This window comes from Orbicella faveolata, unplaced genomic scaffold (assembly GCF_042242905.1).
Source record: "Orbicella faveolata isolate gen_17 unplaced genomic scaffold, um_ofav_v1 contig_34, whole genome shotgun sequence".
In the NCBI taxonomy this organism is placed as follows: Eukaryota; Metazoa; Cnidaria; class Anthozoa; order Scleractinia; family Merulinidae; genus Orbicella; species Orbicella faveolata.
Window position 1 is genome coordinate 11,368,755 of NW_028301563.1, and position 21,226 is coordinate 11,389,980.

At 39.2% G+C, this 21,226-nt stretch overlaps 2 protein-coding genes across 2 annotated transcripts; both read right to left on the reverse strand.

Annotated features, from left to right (window-relative positions):
* Positions 1-1,906: 1,906 nt before the first annotated feature.
* On the reverse strand, positions 1,907-9,458 carry LOC110050112 (double-stranded RNA-binding protein Staufen homolog 2-like). Its single transcript, XM_020755995.2, has 5 exons — positions 7,762-9,458; positions 6,775-6,984; positions 5,835-5,981; positions 5,055-5,241; positions 1,907-4,644 (listed from the first exon to the last, which is right to left on the reverse strand). Exons 1-5 carry the CDS (start codon positions 9,103-9,105, stop codon positions 4,562-4,564), a joined length of 1,971 nt encoding a protein of 656 aa, XP_020611654.2. The 5' UTR covers positions 9,106-9,458; the 3' UTR covers positions 1,907-4,561.
* Positions 9,459-9,661: 203 nt separating this feature from the next.
* LOC110050136 (phospholipase ABHD3-like) lies at positions 9,662-21,209 on the reverse strand. The gene is made up of 9 exons (XM_089270882.1): positions 20,877-21,209; positions 18,496-18,617; positions 17,683-17,743; positions 16,756-16,801; positions 16,487-16,599; positions 15,609-15,788; positions 14,685-14,748; positions 13,612-13,780; positions 9,662-12,957 (listed from the first exon to the last, which is right to left on the reverse strand). Exons 1-9 carry the CDS (start codon positions 21,149-21,151, stop codon positions 12,755-12,757), a joined length of 1,233 nt encoding a protein of 410 aa, XP_089127008.1. The 5' UTR covers positions 21,152-21,209; the 3' UTR covers positions 9,662-12,754.
* Between the last annotated feature and the right edge of the window lie 17 nt (positions 21,210-21,226).

Sequence of the window (21,226 nt, forward strand, 5' to 3'; positions counted from 1 at the left end):
CTTAGTCTCTTTTAAAGCACCTCGGCAATGTTCAGTTCCAGAAAACATCCATACTCACCCCACAGAAGGGACTGGAATTTCCTGGGGTGTGGGGGGTTCTGTAAGACCTAAAAATTTAAAGAAATGTATGAAGTTCAATCGGAATTTCCAGAGGGGTGGGGGGGACTTAGAAAAATTCCCTTCTGTGGGGGAGGTATGGATATTTTCTGGAACTACACAATAGGAAAATAAGTACAACAACAGTTACTCTTTACAATCTGTACTTATCGGTCTTTGGGATCCTCTCACAATATGTCCAGTTAGCCCCACTGTGTGAAGCTTGAAATATTCCAGTGAGTTAATACCCTCTACCAAAAGTCCCCTGTGCACATGGGAGCCTACCTCAAGAGACTGTCACCCAGTGAGTTAAGCTGAACTGACATTTCTCGCATCAAACCCTGGCTATACAGTATGATTTCTACCTGTGACCATTGTCAACATACACAGGGGAAACTCTAATTCATGTCAAATGAGCATCTGTTTGGCACCCAGAGTCAGTCCCGGTAAACTCATGTTTTTACCCTGGGGAGGGGGGGGGGGGGGAAACTCCCATGATAACAAGGGATGGGGTGCTGGTCATACCTTAAAGGGGTTAAAAAACGCGGTTTTGGTACCTCTAAGGGTGTTCAGCCTCGAAAGGTTTTTAACTCAGTACCCAAAAAGGTATAGAGTCAGGAGTATGGCAGGAGATTGTGTGTTGTTCTAGAACTTGTACCTCTTAGGGGTGAAAAAACATTTCAAGCCACACCCACAAAACAAGATCTAGGTACCTTAGAGGTTCTTTTCAAAATTTCTGACAAGCACCCCTGTCCCTGTGGTATGGTGGTCTTCTCGGGGGAGGCATTACTTCATTTCTCGTCTGAAATGTGTATCACCAGAGCTATACAAGCAGTGTTTGTCATGGCCCATTCTAGTAACAGTTGGGTAGTTTACGTTGCAATATCATGGGTGACAACATACACCTTAATTTTGGCACAAAGTTTCAGTGTTAATTTATTTTCACATGTGAAATTACAAAATTGGCCACGGCAACATTGGGCACAAAATTTCTCAATACAGTAAACAAATCTAAAAACCCACTATTGGAAGTGTAATTTTGTCACCCATGACATTAAAAGGTTTAGCCCAAACCCTGACCTGGGGAACTGAAGAGAGATTAAAAGATAATCAAATGATATACTTGTAAAACTAAGAAATAATTTCACTTGCATTTTGTCAAAATTCTTACAATATTTCCCTCGTGTACAGGCCTGGGGCCAGTGTTTCTCGAAAGACCCGGAAACTTTTTGGGCCCGAAAAGCCATTTTTAGTTAATCGGTATTTAAAGACAGAGAGGTCTATACACCTGAAACTTCTTTTAAGGAATGAAACCTCTGTTTACATTAGGACTACATGAATAAAACAGCTCTGCAATCATATGGTTTGAGATTTTGCTACAGCTTCCTGGGTGTGAAAACTTTTTTTGGGACCTTTGAGAAACGGGCCCCTGGTGTATACAGTTGTCGCATTTGTTTTTCTAATTCCTGTTTGGTTTGTAATTGTATTTTTATTTTAGCACTCAAAAACAAAAAATACATGGTATATGACTGTTTCCATAGAAATGGTCCGCGTGGCAAAATCCTGACCAAGAAAGTACCAAACAGAACGCTGGTATTTACCTCAAGACTACCTTGCCATATAATAACATTGGATATCCAACATTACATGACTTGTCATCAATCATTTAAAGTTTGGTAGACCTTAAGACTAGAAGTACAACACAGTTGGTAATGTTTTGTTAAGTTCTGAAAATATTTTCAACTTAATTATGGATGAAACTTCAAACTAGAAACTTGGTAAAAAAAAAGGAAATCCAAAAACACAAGCCTGCCAATGATGGCATTTTATTAAAGAACAATTGCAACCAAGGAACTGTTGCTTCAATAATTTCATAGATTAATAAATTAGTATTGTTAATATTTGGGTCAGGTGGCAGCTCTTGTAAGGTCTCACATGAATGGCTTGATACCCTTTGAAAAGACAATAAAACAAACTATTTAAAAAATGCCCCTAGCCCCAAACAAGAATTACAAGCTTACAAGAGCTGCTACACTTCTGTAATATTTTAGCTTACAACATTAATGGTTCACGACATACAAAGCCAAGCAGTAGTGCTGGCACAAACTGATCTCAGATCCAATTATACACAGAGGGCAGTAATTTATATATAATATGTAATATATTTATGACCAGTCTTAATATTTTTAGGAGTATTACAGGCTTGAACATTAACTGCAGTTTCCCACATCTCGAGGTTCCAGTGACTACATTGTTTTAGTTTCCTGATACAACATGAACAAGATTAAGGCATATTCTTAAAATCACTAACAAACACTAAATCAAGAATTGAAACATCCAGAAATTCCTTTACTTTGTCTATAGGCAGGTACATTGTACTAGCTTCCAAATCTACCCATATCCTTCTTTCCCAGCTTTCACAACTGGTAAAATTCAAGCTGCAGCTGAGTATGTTACCCAACTCCTGCTTAATAAATCTAACTCCCTGGCTAGTAAGAAACGTCTTTCCACATGTGCCACTCTGATAAAATTCTCCTCTTGATGTGTGTTTTTAACTACCCTATCCAGTGCTGGAAATAATTTTTATTACATAGCAGGACATGTGTCCCTTCAAATCTCTATGTTGGCCAGACATATCACAAATCTGGCCGAACGTCAATAAAACTATTCGCTTTTTATGTAATTTGCATACACAAATATGATAACTCAATCCATTACTAGCCACGCATGAAATAATAAGCATGCTTAGCAAATTATGCATTCTGGGGTGATTTGGATGTGTTGATGAGAAATTGCAAATTGCAATGGATCAAGTGATGTGTGCCACACTACATCATCAGAAGTTGTCCATAAACTTCCCAGATAGGGTGTTTTGCTTGAGATCTGCTCCTAAACTGAACACTGCAGATGTTAACACACTCTCAAGAGTTTGTTTATGTTTTTTGTCTTGTTCATGTAAGACATCACAAAATGTGAACATTTTGCAACTACTTACATAAGGTAAATTCAAAGTTTCATGTCAACTGCCACTGTGGATGCGAAATGTTACATTATGCTCTGTTCTTTCTCATATCACTTGATGAAACAACTTTGCAGCTGTAAAAATCAATGAAGCTGTTGGAAAAAGAATTTGAAAGGACTCGAAGATAAGGTATGTGGTTCATAATGAATAACATCGATTCACATTCCATCGAGTGAGAATAAAACTGACATTTCAGATCACAATGTAACTAAAAGTCCTTACTCTTGATGTAAAAAGCAACCAAGCCATATGTAACCATGCAAAATAATGCTTTACAACTGCCTCTTTAACAAGCACTAGATGAGGTAGGACTTTAGCAAATAGTCAATCTACTTTACTCAGAAAAGGCCACCATCACAACTGATGGGACAGCAAAGCGATGGCCATGGCTGTATTAAAGATTGCCAGTTAGTTGAGTAATTTTACCCTGTATGTGATAAGATCAGCAATCAACATCATATTCAGAACTTAGACCAATACAACCTTTTTTTTTCATCTCAATTTAATTTTCCCTTAAAACATTAACACTACAGCTAATGCACATGATAGCAGAGTAAAAAAAAGTGGTCACCTGAGTCACAGGAATTGTCTTGATGTGTGTCAAAATTCTCCCAACTAACATTATAACAATATGCAGAGGCCAGTTAGAAGAATTCGTACAACAGTCACTCAGTAGGATGGTATCTAGGTGCAATAGAAGTCTTTTTGATTCATGGTTGTCAATCAGGCAGAAAACAAAAACTCTCCAACAGAATTCTCAAAAATTCTGAAATTCTACAACTTTCAACTGACTGTTGCGCATTAGGCAAGTGAGAATAAAAAGTTACTAACCTGACAACAAAATCTACTTCTCCTGGATGACTAGACAGCCCTGTTTTGAGCCTTGAATAAGTTGGCCATTATCAACAACACTTATCAAAACTTGTAACCACTGTAAAATAGAATTCCCCAATTCCGTTGATGATGACCTTAGGTTTCTACTAACTAGACAATTCCCTTACTTTTTCCTGACCTTGGAAAAAAAATTGCAACTGTTGCAACCAAGAATTCATCAATAAATAATAATATATTATACAGTATGTTATAATATCTATGGAGACCAGGGAAAAGAATTTGTACAAACTGGAGAAGATATGTGTGACCACTGTTTGGAAACTTTACCCATGCTCTATCCAACCTGTTGTCTTTTCCCAAGTTCAACATTGTGAAAGAAATCATACTCTTGGAATGGAAGCAAATCTAGGGAATTAAACTAAGAGCTTGGGGCAGCCATTTTTCTCAGACATTAATAACTTTAGACTTCAGTTTTCATTTTCTTCCTGGTCAGGAAAATCTTTCAGAAAATTTCCATTCGTTTTCTAGTCCAAATCAAACCCCAAATCAAGATCTTCATAAATATCCATCCCTTAACTTTCTCAGCATTTCATTTGTAGGAAGTTGCTGTTAATCTTTCTTTGGTTGGCTCTCTCTTCCTTCATCACTGGTAGTGACATCATTAGTGGCAGATGGTTGAGTTTTAATACCGCCTGTAAAAAAGCAGGATCAAGAAAAGATCAATAAAATTGTAAAAAAAAAAAAAAAATTACAGGATGTACACATTGGAATCAATCATAATGGAGGCATTGTGGACTCATGGTTAGCCTCCACCTTCAGATGGAACGGTACGGGTTCGAGCTCTGGCCAGGGACATTGTGTTGTGTTCTTGCACAAGACACTTTACTCTCACAGTGTCTCTCTTCACCCAGGTGTATAAATGGGTTACAGGGAACTTAATGCTGGGGTAACCCTGAGATGGACTAGCATTCCATCCACGGGGGAGCAAAAATACTCCTTGTCTCCTCATGCTGCTGAAACTTGAGATACATGTATGCGCTGGCCTGATGGCTCGTACGCAGACTTTACCTTTTTTTACCAAATAAATCAATCCAAAGTTTACCTTGCAAAGAAGCTTGGCTTTCCTCAAAGGATTTAAGTTTGTTAGTGTGATCCAAGCCCAACTGAAGCAATGGTTTCAAGGCGTTACTTGCAGCTTCCTCACGTGAAGCTTCCACAGTTGCTCCTGACCCATAACATGTGAGAGGCGGAATGGACGACACTGTTACCAGTGTGAGAAACTCTCTCTCCTACAATGTACACAACAGCATTCAAAAAATTCAATATTATTGAACTGAGCAAATTTTTTAATATTCCTGCTGGGCTGCTAGTAAAAAGAGACTGTTTGAAGGGCATTCCACTTGTCAAAATGTCATGAAGAGAGGAGTATAAATTTGCATTTTGAGCTTAAAAGGGATAAAATGTGGAACATACTATTTATAGCAGAATACACTAGAAACACCCTGTAAGGAATCTATAACTCAATAGAAACACAGAACTTGCTCAAGCTGTTGATGCAATGATGGCACAAGAAAGGAAAATTTCTATTTTGATGATCAAAGTAAACAAGTTGCTTTCTTTTTCGTATCACATTGTTTTCTAAAAGAAATCAAAAACATGTTCCCTGTGTTTCTATCAAGTTAAAGAAACACTCGTAAAAGATTGGGAGAACTCACAATAGCTGTGGAATCTCTCACCTGTCGACTTGTGTTCCCACAACAATTCTCATTCTCCCAAACTTCCACCTGTGTTTCTATAACTTGACAGAAACATGAAACACGTTTTCTGTTCCTTAATGAAAACCAGAATTTTTGTTTCAGATTTACAGCTGACAGGTTCTAACCTTGGGGTAATCAGTAAATTGCACTCGTAATCCCTCAACCTCAGCCAGCTGCAGAAGCTTTTGAACTGGAGTTGGATGTTTCCCAGGAGTTGTCTTGACCACTGGGGCACCAGGGGCTCGGTTTAACCCACCTTGTAGAGCTGGCTCCTAAGGAATCAGAAAAAAAACAACATCAAGTTGCAAGTAATATAATTATCCAACAGAAAAGACTGTGTTTGACCACATTTCCAAACACTGAGAAGAGAGTTGAAAATGTGATGTGTAGTTGAGCATCTTCGACAAACTTTGAGGTACTTGGAAACGCAGTCAAACACAGTCTTGAGTTTTTGATATAACTTCTCAATCAAAACTTAAGCTAAGGAGAAAATGAAGAAATAATTAAAAATAGTAAAACTCTATGCTAATTAAGATCAGATATCCAAACACTGTCATGCAATGACTTCCTTCTTCAAAACTCAAATCATTTAATTAATGACTTTGAGAAGTTTATTTATTACATGACTAAGCTAGTTATGAGGGCTGATGACTAAAATCAACCAATCAGACTGCTCCATTGCCAGTCCAATATTCTTTAACTATTAAGCCGGGCACTGTCCCTAATGATCCTGCAAGGTCACTCTTGAAGACTCAGGTAGTGTCAGTCACGTAATAAATCCCTTATTAACCAAGTACAAGGGACATACTGGGAGAATATAGGACCTTGGTCTTTTTTGTATGGATCCCGGGCCGATATTCACCCAGTATGGCCCTTGCACTTGGTTAATACGATATATGCGTAGACCTCACTGTGTATGATTCATGCTGGAGAAAAAGCTGTGTGACAACCACTGCACAGCTTATGTTCCTATGTAACATTTCTCATTCTCCCAGACATGCACAGAAACACAGAAATATTTCATTTTCTCAACTATAAACGGCCACTTTGAATAGTTGTTCATACCTGAGGTTCCTGCTTCACTAGTGCAATGGGAGCAACCACGGAGTTCATCATGTCTGATCGAGTCTGTTTGGCCAGTTCAGGAACCATCGGCAGCAGACCAGGCTTGAGCTGCCGGCCAAGAATGGTGGCTGGCTGACTGCCTGTTCCACTTCCATTAAAAGAGACCTTCTGTTCAGCATCACTCTTCTCAGTTTTGACAGCTTTCTCTCCCTACAAGAAGATACATGTTATAAAAGATATTTATCAAGTTATGTCCCCAAGGTACTTGAAAATGCCAAGTAGCTCAGAAAAAGACACTTGGGAGGCACAGTGGCCTCATGGTTAGTGCGCTCGCCTCCAGAATGAGCAGTTTGGGTTCAAGCCCTGGCTGGGAACATTGCGTTGTGTTCTTGGGCAAGACACTTCACTCTCACAGCGCCTCTCTCCACCCAGGTGTATAAATAGGTACCAGTGAACTTAATGCTGGGGGTAACACTGCAATGGACTAGCATCCCATCCAGGGGGGAGTAGAAATACTCCTAGTCGTTTCATGCTACAGAAACCGGGATAAGCTCCAGCCTGATGGGCCACTTGGCTTGTATATAGACTTAACCTTTACCTTAGAAAAAGACAAGAAGAAACATGACGGAAGTACATTTCTAATAAGGCTGAGTCACTCTGTGAGCGGGCAAGATGAACCGAATCCTGCACTGTGATTGTCTACCCAAATGGGCAAGACGATGCTATCTCAAGATAGTGCCATCTTGCCCCCTTGGGTAACAAGAAAATAGTTTTCTTTTTCTATATGATAAATCCTTTATTGACCAAGCTTGTTCAGTCAATATTGCTGGATATTGGCCTTATTTTCTTTTTGAATATTTATACCAGACCTTGACTCCATCTCCGTCCATAAACACACAAAAAAGAAAACTTGGCCAATATCCAGCCATCTCGACCTCATGCTTGGTCAATAACCCATATGTACTAAGCTGGAACAGTAAGTTTAACCTGCGAGATATTTGCAGCTGGCTGTCCGTCAGCAGAGCGAAATCCAATCAGCTGTAACATAGCTTCAGCAGCTTTCTTCTTGGCCTCCTTCTTGTTCGGACCAGCTCCCGTAGCCTTGTGCTGCCCGACAGTCACCTCTATGGTGAATTCTCTGTCATGTGCCATAGCCTTCTCATGAAGCATTTGGTAGATGGGTGGTTGCTCATGTCTGCGCTGTAGAATCTGCCCAAGAATACTTACTGGATTCAGGGAGGGATTTATCTCTCCCTTTGTTTTCCAGTTCGAGATACGAGGCCCGCGACGAACAAACCGGCCACTGTTCTTGTAGCTGGTCTCCTCTTTGGGTAACTCAGGTAGTTTCTGTAGCTCTTCAAGCATTTTCTTTGCCGCTTCTAGCTTGGCGTCTTTCTTCTTAGAACCTTCGCCCACGGTCATAAACTCACCCACTGTGACACTTATCACAAAACGCTTCATGTGAGGGGGACCACTGCTCTTCACATCTTCAAATCCAACTTGCAGCTTCCGTTTGGAGGCTATCTCATACACTTGACTGATCTCAGATTTTACCTCAGTGACACTTTCATTGGGTGTAATGTCTGGTTTGTTACCATTAACAGTGGCTTCAGCGTTCTGAACAAACACTTTCTGTTCCTCCAGATTGCTAGAACTCTCCTTTTGTCCAGAAGCAGCCAGCTCCTCACGCATGATCTTGATTGCTTTTTCTGCCGCATTTTGCCGCGCTTTTTGCTTGTCAGGGCCCTCGCCATAGAACTCCCTATCTCCTACCATTAGCTTCACACAGGCGATCCTGGGTATGCGAGGAAGTACAGAACGGGGCCGGTAGCCATTTTGGATGTAAGGGCGAAAATGATTCTCCTGCCCTGGATGGGGGATGCCATAAGGGGAGCGTGGACGGGGCATGTTGTGGTGCATTCCTGTAAGCTGTTGTTGCATCTGAAGACCATGGTAGCCCATATTGACATGTGGTTGGTGGTACGATGGGATCTTAGGCTGCAGGTCTTGATACTGTGTCAGCTTGCCTAGCTTCATTGCCAGCACGTTTAATTCTACAGTTGGAGTCACGTTGAATTGTTGAATTTTAGGCTTTTCTTTTTCTGGCATACAAAGCCCACAGTTCTCCAAACCTGCGGTGGCTGCAGCATGCCTGGCACTTCTAATGCTTGTTGCTTTGCCTTGCCATGTGCCTACTTCACCCAGGGTTAGTTGAACAGTGAAGGTTCGCTTGTGAGCTGGTCCGCTCTCCTCGATGACTTTGTATTCAGGATTCATCTTGTTCGCTTTCGCAAGTTCGTTCATCAGGCTGACTGGCGTTTTCTGAGCCATCGCGACGATCTCAGAACTTCAAGAAGCGAAATATCGAAAGAAGATGGTTTAAAAAGACGGATAGAAGTGGCGATCGAGTGTAGAATGGTGTCGAATCGGACGAATAATAAATAAGTTAAGTTGAAAATGGCCGTCGACTCCACAGAAGATTCGATGTGTTGTTCGAAATTACCGCCAACTTCCGCAGGGAAATTGACGGTAATAACAAAAGAAGGTGAAAAGGAACTGAAAGATTATGAAGTCGACAAGAATCAGTGAGGAGACCCCACACTTTTGAAGAAATTTGTTTTCTTTCAAAAGTGGACTAAATCGCCAGACATGAGGTCTGCTCGCCTTTGCGTCACTCGGCTGAAAACGATATCCCAGCAGGCTTTGCAGTGCAATGCAACGAGTCTCGACATGGTGAGGGAGGGGAGAGTAAGTGCCATCCTCATGTGACATGACTTTTTTTGCCGTTTAATTTGTGACGCTTTTTGTCCATTTTATTGTATAAGCAAAAATGTCAGTGGCGTCAGAGTACTCTGGTCATAGTTTATAACCCAAAATACTTCTCATGTACTGGAAAATGGTTTTATTGTTTTACAAAAATCATACAACTTCAGACAGTATGTAAAAACAACAATTTTCTAACTATACTAGTTTGATTTTTATTTCCTTGTTTTGGAAAATATAAATGACAGCCCCTCCTCTGAACAAAAAAAGAATAAAAAATGGTGATGGATGTACTTGGACCAAACTTGTGTCATTCAAGACAGTGGCTTAGGAAAAATTGCCTGAGAACTTGTCACACACCATGCAAAAAGTACCTTGACCTTTATAACAGTTATATACTGTCTGTTAGAATCTTCAAGTTGCATTTTAATTTGCAGGCAAGTTATTCTCAACAATGTAACTGATTACACTGTAATGACGTTATTAAAAGTAATACTAAATAATTTTTTGATAAAACTTAAAAATTTTATAAATGACTTCCTTAATGATACCTTGCAAGCAACAAGCCCTTTGCAGCTAAAAAAGTACATATTATGGGCTGTAACTTAAGAATGCCAAAAATGGAAAGAGCATATCAAAAATTCCAAAATGGCCAAGTGGGAGGCTCCTGGCATTAAAGAGTAAGTTTATACAACAGTTTGAATTTCTGAAAATTTTAAGGATATCTATGGAAAATGTTGCTGGAGAGCAAGGTCTTGGTCTTAGTTTTTTAAACTTCGAACCATCATAAAATCTCATTCTTTAATGCCAGGGTCCTCAAACTTGGCCATTTGGATATTTTCAAAATGCTTTTTCCATTTCTAGCATTCCTAAATTGCAGCCCATAATTTTATGAAAAGTAGGTCACTGTCTTAGAGATAGTTGAGAGAAAATGGAAAAATTCTTGACAAAAAATTGAATCAATTTTACCCATGCTTTGTCATGGAAGTGCACCTGTAAATGAATATGACAGATATCTTTCCCCTACAGAAAGAGAACCTTTAATAAAGAGTGAAATATAAGTATCTGGAGTGCACTGTCAACTTTTAAATAAATGACAGAATGTGTACAGGTTACACACGACGGACAGCCCAGCTGAAAACTATTTACACTGTCTGTAAGTCTTTACTCATATATGCATTTACATTGAATGAGAAAATTATTATACAACTGATGTTTACTAGTTTTACCAGAAATTAAGTGGGTCAGTGTCATGTGCCCGAGTTTTACTGTTCTCTTTTAGACCAATTTTTGACCCCTTTCTGTTGATTTTGCAAAATATTAAATGAGCCTCCTAAACAATGTAGTTGATAATCTGCAGGAAAATACGTCTTAGTATTAAGCTGCTGGTTGCAACTTTCATCACCATCATCATCATCACCGCTTATTTGCCTTAAACATTACAGCAATTTAAACGGGGTAATGAAGCCTCCAGAAAAGGGGCAGCCTCCTCAAAATTCAATATCTTTTTAATTACAAGCCATGGATGTGCAGCTAGGTCAACTCAGTATCACTTCATTAAAAATCTTTAAAAAATTTTACTCTACCTCTGATAATAAACTGAGCCTGCAGTTCCAACAGCAAAGTTTTGGATATGGTATGGCATCTTTATGTGCATATCACTGGCTCCCTCCAAGGGGTGGACCCCTAGATAGACTATAGATCATAAGGTATGATGGGGAATACAGGGGTAGTAAATTATTGATCAAGGTCCTGAAATTTCCCAATCCCAAGCTAAAATTATAGGGGATGCAGAATTTCTACAACAATATTAAATTAATATTGTTGTAGAAATTCTGCAAAACATTTTGGGGATTGAGAGGGAATATCTGCAAAAGAAAATGTAGCTAAAAATTGCTTTACCCTTTTCACAACCCTGTTGGTCTCCCCTGGGGTCAACCCCAGGTAGAAGCCTGCGATATGTGCATAATATTTCAACTTTAAAACTGAAAGTCTAAAAATACACCATGCGTGTCAAAACATCATCATATAAAATACTTTGATTTGATTCTGACAAGTCAATTGTGTACTGACCAACCACATAAAGTTCAGGACATGCGAGCAAACCTCAAAACCACAAACAAAGTGATCGTAGCTGTTTGCGGTCTAGTTTGGCTTTTCCCTATCTGCACGATAAAATTCTTCAAACATTTATACTCTTACCGGTTTTCTGAGTTTTTCAGTAAGTATCAAACACTGCATGCAAAAATTGTCTTAAGTAAACTTTCTCCTCAAGAAATGTTTGATTTAGATTTTTTGAAAGCCGACCATAAGTAAAACAATCAGAAGTGCAAAACATTAGCTATTCACACACTCAACTGCTACATGCTTCAGTCGGCTGTAACTATATTATGCAATAACTTAATCTTTTTATAATGTGTAGAGTATGCTAATTTATCAAACAGGGTTACAATAATTACATATAACTTGTTTACTTTCAGTAAATGTCTGATCACATCTCTGACACAATGTGAGTCTTACTTTTTGATTAAGTTGTATATCAAAAAGAAAAGGTCCAATATTTACAGCTTAGGCAGCATTATGCTGACATGACATCTTTTGTGGTATTTAAGATTAATATTGTTCACAACATTCTAGTCTGCATGAATCAGTCCTGAAAACTATGGACTTAAAGGAGCTTTACATCACAGGATTTTTAGCTATTTTGCGATGACAAAATTACATCTTAATTGAAGGAAGCCTGAAAATAGAACTTTACTAAGAAAGAAAAAACACCACAGACAGCAATAAACGATAAAGGAAACAGGATGGTTTAGGGGGGAGAAGATTAACATGGATTACAAATGGCAAACTTGAAAGATTTAGGCTAAACCTTTCAAGATGTGCAAACTGTGAGTTAGCTCCTTTAATATGCACCACTAAGGCTGTGTTTACACTTGGTGCCCAAGCACTGTTGCCTGCAGTGGGCAACCGGCACAAAATAGTGTTTTGTTCAGACACTGGGTACCCCAAGTACCCAAGTACCATTTAGTGCCTGAGTACAGCGCTTAGACCTTGTGCCTGGACATGGGCACTGCACCCGAATTCTGGTGCAAATACTTGGAACAAGGTGTGTTCACACAAGTGCCCAGCAAGAATCATCTTGGGCACTTTGCTCTAGCACCATGTGTGGAAGTAGCTTTCGAAACCATATCAAGTAAATAAAATACATTATTTTTCATGAAGAGGCGTCTTCGAGAATTTCTTTCAATTTGTCCTTCTTGGCAAGTTCAAATATTCCTTTAGCAAACTGAGAAAACAGCCTTTCCATGTAATTGCTCTTGTGAATTGTGATTCCCTCCACAAAACCAATATGTCCACCATAAGATGTCAGCACCATGGAAACCATTGAGTTCTGTGCAAGTGCTTCCAGTGGAATTGCTGTAATGACAAACCAATGAAATATGAATTTATATGACTTCAACAATATGAATAGCATGTAGTAAAACATGAGATATGTATGGACGGTATTAAAAAGTCTGTTATCCTGGAAATTGGACAAACTTCAACAAATCAGGAGTGCCAACCAGTGATTGACAACACAGTGATTCTGCCTGGACCTGGTCCAGTGGTCCTGATCTATTGCACATTACCCAGCTCCCACCCCCCACCCCCCACTATTTTCTGTCAGGTCTGCCCCACACGTTAAATATATGCATTTATATGCTTGCATGGAGAGGAAATCTGATGAGTAATTGAAAGAGTTTTGACCAAAAACACAACATACAGCTTGGCTTTAAAGCTCAATACGTGGAACCCTGTTAAGGATGCCTGGTTTTTATTAATAGCACCACTTTGTAATCTGTGATATCAATGTTTAAGTATTGATATCATGCCAGTCACGGCATAACTGCCAACACTGTTGTTTGTTTATACCTGTTTCTATGGCATGAAGTCAGTGGCTACCTGAGTATAATTTGCTACTCTACAGGTAGATAGGATGCTAGTCCTTTGCATTTGTTTTTGCTACTATTTGATTTTGCTTGTTTTTAATTTAAAATGTTAATAAAATAAATAAATGCATGAAGCACTAACCGTGTAGAGGGGAGAAAGGATCATCTGCAGCATTCAAACAGAGTACAGGAACTTTTATGGTATGTAGAGGTTTAGTGTGAAGGGTTGCCGCACTGTAGTATTCTTCATAGTTACGATAGCCAAATGTTGGAGATGTAAATCTGTCATCAAATTCACGTATGGTCCGAGACTGAAAAAAATTACTATTTGTTTATTATGATATTAAAATTAAAATTAATAATAAGCAACAGCATCTGTTCATTTAGTCAGTCCCTTTCAAAATTGTAACATTTATAAAGTTGATGCAAAATATTTAGCAAAATAACTGACACAAACAGTATATATGAAAAAAAATTATTAAATAGCCCAAAGAAATTACAGACACTGATTGGTTTAAAATCATGTTTCTAAAACTCAATAGAAACACAAAACTAGCATGAGCTGTTGAGGTAATGATGGTATGAACAAAGAGAATTTACATTTTGATAATCAAAGTAAACAAGTTGTTCCCTTTTTTTCATTGTGGAATTTTTCTAAAAGAAATAAAAAAAAACATGTCCCCCATGTTTCTGTTGAACCACAGCAACACAAGTGGAAATTTGGGAGAACTCGAAGAAGCTGTGGAAACACTCACCTGTTGGCTCATGTTCTCATGGCATTTTTCCTTCGCCCAAACTTCCACTCGTGTTTCTATTTAACAATTACGTGTAGATTATGCCTTATGCGCCTACTAGCACCTCGAGAACTGATGATGATGATGATGATGATGATGAGCTTGAGATTTCTATCACACATAGGAATCGAGAGCAAATAATCTAATTGTTTTAGCATAAATCTCATAGTCATTCAAAACTTCAAACTAACCCTCTTCAAACATACTTTGAAAATGCCAAGAAAGGGCTGTCATTTTGTTAACAAGGGCACACTGCTACACAACTCACTATCTCTCACAGAATAGATAGTGAGTAGTGTAGCCAATCAGAGAGCGGCATTCGTGATAGAACGCTAGTAGATTTATACTAAAATTCGATAAAAACATGTTACATGTTTTCTATTTTTTAAGTAAAAATAAGATAGTGCATGAGATTATCTACCTTCAATGCATGGTGAATGTCAAATGGGAGATTCCCCAAATGGCTTTCAAACACTTCAAGATTCCTTTAAAAGTATAATCAGATCAAAGAAGGTCAGTAAATGAAACAAAATATACTGATGAATTTAATTCTATAATTTATGAATTATCACTTCTCAAGCTAACAATGTCTAACTCCAGTTTCCAAAACACCACACAAAACCACAAATAAACAAGTTCACTAGTTGTCAAGAAAAGAAATACTAGTGATAATAACAAAACTTTCTCTTGACTAACAGTGGACACCTAACTAATGATGTCATGTTTATGTTATTGTATTGAAAATGGACTTGAATCATCTCCTGCCCAGAAACAGATTTTGGTTTCCAAAACTGTTAAACGAGTATGTCACTGCCATAATAGTGGGAGTCCTCACTCACTCGTCACTGGGTGAAAACATGGCTACTTTGTCAACATGCAAAAAAAGTCATGTGTGATAGTCTGTGGCTAGTGGATTTTGCAATTTTGCGAGCAGATTCTGTCTTTCACTTGCCAAACAACAAGGGACGTTTGAAAGGAAAACTTTTTGAGGAAATTCAGATTACAGAAGTACTGTAAGAGATATTTTTTTCCTTTCTTATTTGGGAAGGGGGGGGGAGAGGTATTGAGAATGACATTTGGTTTGTATATCATAGTTTCTCTTAGAATTTGCCTGAAATGATCTTGCTTACATGTTCATGTAAACTACTGTACACAATGGCGGATCTAGGGAAGGGGCTGGGGGGGGGGGGCAGGGCCCCCCCTATTTTGGGTAAAAAAAGAAAACATCACAGAAGTAAGAAAAGCTGACAGGGCTTGCAAGCAAAAAAACCTGCACCACCACCCCTTCCCCCCCGCTCCCCCCTTAGCTCAAGGTCTGGATCCACCACTGGTACATGTAAGTTACCTATACAGCATATTCACAAGGTTCCTTGTCAGGTGCTTATTGAAAAGAAAGCTGTTGATTGGCTGTTCAAGCGACACACATGATTCCATGCAGTTCCAAGGGATTGATACGGCCATAACTCCAACAAGATCAGACTCTTCATTATCTCTCATCTCATTCAAGTAGTTCATCAGGATCATGCTGTGCATAATAAACAGTACTCAAATTAAAATTCAGCATTTAGCAAAATGATCATATTAAGAAGAAAGTGAAACAAATACAAGGCACGGTAAATGGTAAATTTGAGCCTCAAGACCTTAGATTTTCTACGCCTTCCAAATTAAAGAGAAATTGTATATTCAATAAACACAGCAATACCAGTGGAATTTGACTGAAATCTTGTGAGAGACAAATTTTTTAGAGAACCATTGCAGGGCAGATCTAGGGGGGGTTCGGGCAAACCCCCTACATAAAAAAAATGAGATATTCTAACATGCCGACTTGGTCTCAGAATGCTGGAAGACCTCAATTTTAAACATTTCTGGGAGAGGATATCCCCAGACCCCCTTACAGGGGACCACATCCACAGTTAGTATCTCGAACCCCCTTCTCTAAAATCCTGTATCTGCCCCAGCCATTCACCACTGACCTACATTTAGCCTGTGTTAGTACAAGAGCGGGAGTTGTAAGGGATTATGTTTTTCAAGGCTCAAGGAAACACAGTTTCATTGAGTCATATATTTTTTTAAATTAGCATCATCATTAAATTCAAGCCTCAAGTGTACATTAAATTGAAACCCTAAATTCAAGCTATTCTTACCGATAAACAAACTGAGCACTAAAAATGTTACTCCTGACACTTGACTGTAAAAACAAAGTACATTTTCAAAGATACTTACCCTCCCATTGAAATCCCCATACCAAGGATGGGTGACTTAGGATAAGCCTCATGAATGTGTGCTAGAACAAACTTGAGATCTTCAGTGTTCGCTGCACAGAAAGTGCGAGGTGTCTGTGTAAAGACAGCTTCATTAATGCTAATGTTCTGGTCAAAATCTCTAATAAAATTCTGACAGGAAACAAACATATCAATCAAAATCTTGAAGATCTCTCCACAGAGACTTTTTCTACTGAACCTAACTCTCTAAAAGTTAAATAACATTGTCACCTTTAACTGAGATGCACCAAATCCTCTGTGATTTGCGACAATTGTCCTATAATAAGAGATTGACAAAAGTGAACAATTTTTTGGTTGAGGTTATGTTAACAGAGAAGTTAACTACTGCCTTGCTAAGTGGAGGTTGGGTGCCTGAGACTTCCAGGAGTTTCCACTATTGGCAGCCAGTTCCTAGATGGAGACCACTCCGATGGTTGGCAAATCCTGGTAACCCAGCCATGAGCCCCCAAAGTAGGCACCGTCATACTGATAAAACAGTGGAAGGAGAGGGAGGGACAGGGGAGGGGAAACAACCTCTGAGAAGAGCCCCCACGCTTAATACTCTGACACTTTCGGAAAACATTGACTCAACGCAAACCTACTACAACACCCTGTGGCCCAAGAACAGGTGGAATCCTCACGTATGCGCAGATCTAAATGCTGCTGACCGTGAAGACAAGACTTGCGCTCCGCTAAATTGCATTTAACTGCATAAATTGAAAAAGCAACAGATTTAAATGTCTAACAAAGTAGGGTCATTACTTAATTCATGATTAGCAGGTTCTCAGATTCCAGCACTGATTTTGCAATGTTGTCCGGTAAGAGACTTTGAGCTGGACATAGTTTCCTCATTGAATGCCACGCAATCTCAAGGTAGCCAGTGAGATCACATGCTGTCAGGGATAAATTCCTGCTAAATAGCAATGCAACTTATGCAGGTACAGTGTTTCACATGCCTCAGTTGCCAACACTGAAGTGCACTAAACAGAGTTTTTTTGCTATTTCAGTGAGTCGTGTAACAAGTCATTAAGCATGGTTTACCTACTTGAGAGGGTAGAGAGGTCACTATGTTCCCGTAGTCAATAGTTTCGGAGCCAAAAGATGGTTAATTTTGAGTTGCAGAGGTCAAATTTTGTGCCTACATTTTAACAAACATACCTCACTCCAAGTTGTTCACCAATTAACACTAAGTGTCGGCTATAGCTTGTTTCACTTCCACCTGGAACAAAACTCACTCATTTATTTTGATAAATATGTTATAGTTAACCACCTCATTCACCCTTAGGATGGGTTTGACATTTCAGTGCCAATTATGGAAGGTATCAAAAAAGTTGAGGCCTAAAACAAAGACTAACCTTTAGGGCATAGAATATCTCCATTCAAACGGATTTAATGAATGGCAGATTATTCTGAAAATCCTGTAGACACTCCAAGGGCCAGCCCTAATAATTTTTTTTGGCTGATACAGTGAAACCTGTATCAAGCGGACCCCATATTAAGCGGACACCAGCTGAAGTCCCAAAATTTTTTTCCCACATTTACCGTAAAATAAACCTGCAATCAGCAAACACCTCTGTTAAGCGGAGAGCAAAAAGTCTGGTAATTATTGTTTTTGATTTGTTTTAGATTACAGCAGTTTTCAACTGAGCATCATAAAACCAAAACCAAAACCAAACCAATTTACTTACCAGTTAGCCTACTCAGCCAATCTTAAACCGTAGTATAACCAAAACCAAAAACAAAGTAATTGTCTGATTACTTTCGACACTCAATTGAAAACTGCTCTGTCAAAGTTGGGACAACTATAAGTTTGAAGGGTTTGCACCCCATGGGAGAGTCTTGGTGTTGCACAACCCTCTCCCCTGTCACAGGGAGTGCATGTCCACTCACAGTAGATGTTTGAATGTACAGAGGGAAAAAACCAAAATATTTAAAATCAACTAGATACCGGTATTACAGGGAATTACTCACCTGTTAGACCAGGAAGTACTAACACTGTGGGTCTAGAAGCTGCATCTTTATAAACAGTGCTAGTGTCATTATCGAACCAGTCCAAGCACACAATTCCACCATCGGGGGTCTCCAAGGTTTCCCTGGTACCACACATAGGGCTCATTAACATTTCAAGTAATATATCAAACACGAAAGACCGTGTTTGACCACATTTCCACCGAGAAGAGAGTTGAAAATATGACACACAGTGAAGTATTTTTGACGAACTTCGAGTTGTTTGGAAATGTGGTCAAACACTGTCTTGAGTGTTTGATATATCTTGTCAATCAAAACTAAAACTAAGGAGAAAACGGACAAATAAAATCGTAAAAATCTATGCTAATCAATTTCAGATATCCAAACACCGTCACGGTCATGATTTTCTTTGTTTAAACTTGATGAATTGTTAATGAGTTTGACTTCATTTTCACTTTTTACCATTTACCCCATAGGTAGTATTTTTCTTTTCAAGTAAAATCTGGCTAAACAACAGGGGTTTCATAATTTGATGTTTTCAGCAGGAGGGTGACTGGTTTTACAGAATCCTCTTTCTACCTTCCAGATTCCTCCGATTATCACACTTATTACTTCTTAACCCCACAAATTTTCACCTGAAGACGTATGGTTCTCGAGCTTTTGCTGTTTCCGCTCCTGAACTCTGCAACAGTCTACCTGTTTCTATCTGCTCATGTGACAATCTAAGTTCTTTTAAATCTAAACTCAAACTTATTATTCTTAGCGATTTTTACCTTCTATTACTTTCTTAAATGCACATTTTTAATTATTAAGATTAGTACAGCTCATTCTGGCGAATTGTACAGCGCCTAGAGCAGGCATGGATAGGTGCTATATAAATATTTATTTATTTATTATTATTATTATTATTATTATTATTATTATTATTATTATTATTATTATTACAGGCAAGCAAAACCTTTTGAACTGAATTTCTTTTTAATAAAACCTTTCCACTAGATGATCAAACCAGGCACACAAAATCATCCTCATAGCCAGTCAATTTTCCCAGTCCCTGCATACAAGCCAAGGAGCCCATCAGGCTGGAGCTTATCCCAGTTTTTATAGCATGAAGCAACCAGGAGTATTTCTGCTCCCCCCCTAAATGGGATGCTAGTCCATTGTAGGGTTATCCCAGGCATCATAGGTCACCAGTACCTGATTATACACCTGGGTGGAGAGAGGCACAGTGAGAGTTAAGTGTCTGGCCTAAGAACACAACACAATGTCCCCGGCCAGGGCTTGAACCTGGACCACTCGATCTGGAGTTAAGTGCGCTAGGCATGAGGCCACCACACCTCCAAATTTTCCCCATGCCCAACCCTAAAGAAACCCCTGAACAAGCAAGACAAATACAATGAACGAACTAGCTTTTATGTAGGCTTTGCATTAAAACACACAAAACATACTGTGAACCTGATGCCCACCGACTGGGCAGTATAACAAAATATATTTTTTTTAGCCCAATCGGAAGCCAGCATTCACCAGACTAATTGGAACTGGTGCTGTTAAAAGGAACTCCCCACCCCCTTACAAAAAAGAGTCACTCCCAAGCCCAGGCACCTTGCCCTCACTCCAAATTTTAATCCTGATAGTAAGACATTTTGGGGAACTAGTAAGAATGATTTTTGGGCTAGTACATCATAGTTGTTGTTGGGAGGGACGGTGACCTCATGGTTAGTGCGCTCGTCTCCGGATTGAGCAGTCCAGGTTCGAGCCCTGGCTGGGGACATTGTGTTATGTACTTCGGCAAGATACTTTACTTTCACAGTGCCTCTCTCTACCCAGGTTGATAACTGGGTACCGGCGAACTTAATGCTGGGGTAACCCTGCGATGGACTAGCATCCCATCCAGGGGGGAGTAGAAATACTCCTAGTCGCTTCATGCTACAGAAACCGGGATAAGCTCTGACCTGATGGGCCACTTGGCTCGTATACAGACTTCACCTGCCTTACATCATAGTTACAGCTTGGCTTTTTTTTTGCACTCTGGCACCTACAAGGCACGTGCAAACTATCTCACTCCTGACTCTGTAATCATTATGTAATCATGTTATCTCTTTTTCCGCTTGCTCATTTAACTGAGCACAGCCAGAAGATAGTGAAATTTACAGCTCATTCTTGTTGCTTTAATAACGAAAAAAAGACCTGCTCTGTCATTTTAGTAAGGAACAACACTATATTTCGAATTGACCAAGCGTGAAATCTTGCAGGTGCAAGATGACAGCTTATTAAATTATTCACACTTGTTTTTACTGGCGTCTCAAAGTGAGCTTGCTATCAAACTATGAAGTGATAGCATACCAGAGTTTATGTACAAGGACATGGCTTTTATGACACCTTACCTCCGAAAAGGAACAGATGGTCGCGATCGGATGAGAGCTCGAATGACTGTTTGTGCTCTAGCACCAAAACACCAAATTGTTGGCCAATAATGTTCTGTCACAATCGGGCAACTTTGGAGAATGAATTCTCGAAAACGACCATCCTTGCCGATTAACCGAGGCTTTTGAACGACGTGAAACAAGTAGTATGTGATGTAGATTACGAAAAGAACTGTCAGGAGAGGTAACCACTGCCACTGATAAAGAATATCTAAAAACTCTTGGACAGAAGTCATCTTGACAATCTACTTGCAATCCATTTGATGCGGAAAGCTGCGAATGAACGGACTTTGACTTTAGTAATGCCCAGC

Bases quoted from the DNA above. Each gene is read 5' to 3' on its own strand.
- LOC110050112 (XM_020755995.2), bottom strand. From the start codon at position 9,105: ATGGCTCAGAAAACGCCAGTCAGCCTGATGAACGAACTTGCGAAAGCG. The intron at 6,985-7,761 runs GTTAAACTTACT...ATCTTCTTGTAG, and splicing joins CAGCTGCAAATATCTCGCAG to GGAGAGAAAGCTGTCAAAAC. The intron at 4,645-5,054 runs GTAAACTTTGGA...GCTTTTTTACAG, and splicing joins AAGCCAAGCTTCTTTGCAAG to GCGGTATTAAAACTCAACCA.
- LOC110050136 (XM_089270882.1), bottom strand. From the start codon at position 21,151: ATGACTTCTGTCCAAGAGTTTTTAGATATTCTTTATCAGTGGCAGTGG. The intron at 18,618-20,876 runs GTAAGGTGTCAT...GTGTGGTACCAG, and splicing joins CCATCTGTTCCTTTTCGGAG to GGAAACCTTGGAGACCCCCG. The intron at 14,749-15,608 runs GTAACTTACATG...ATACTTTTAAAG, and splicing joins CTTGTGAATATGCTGTATAG to GAATCTTGAAGTGTTTGAAA.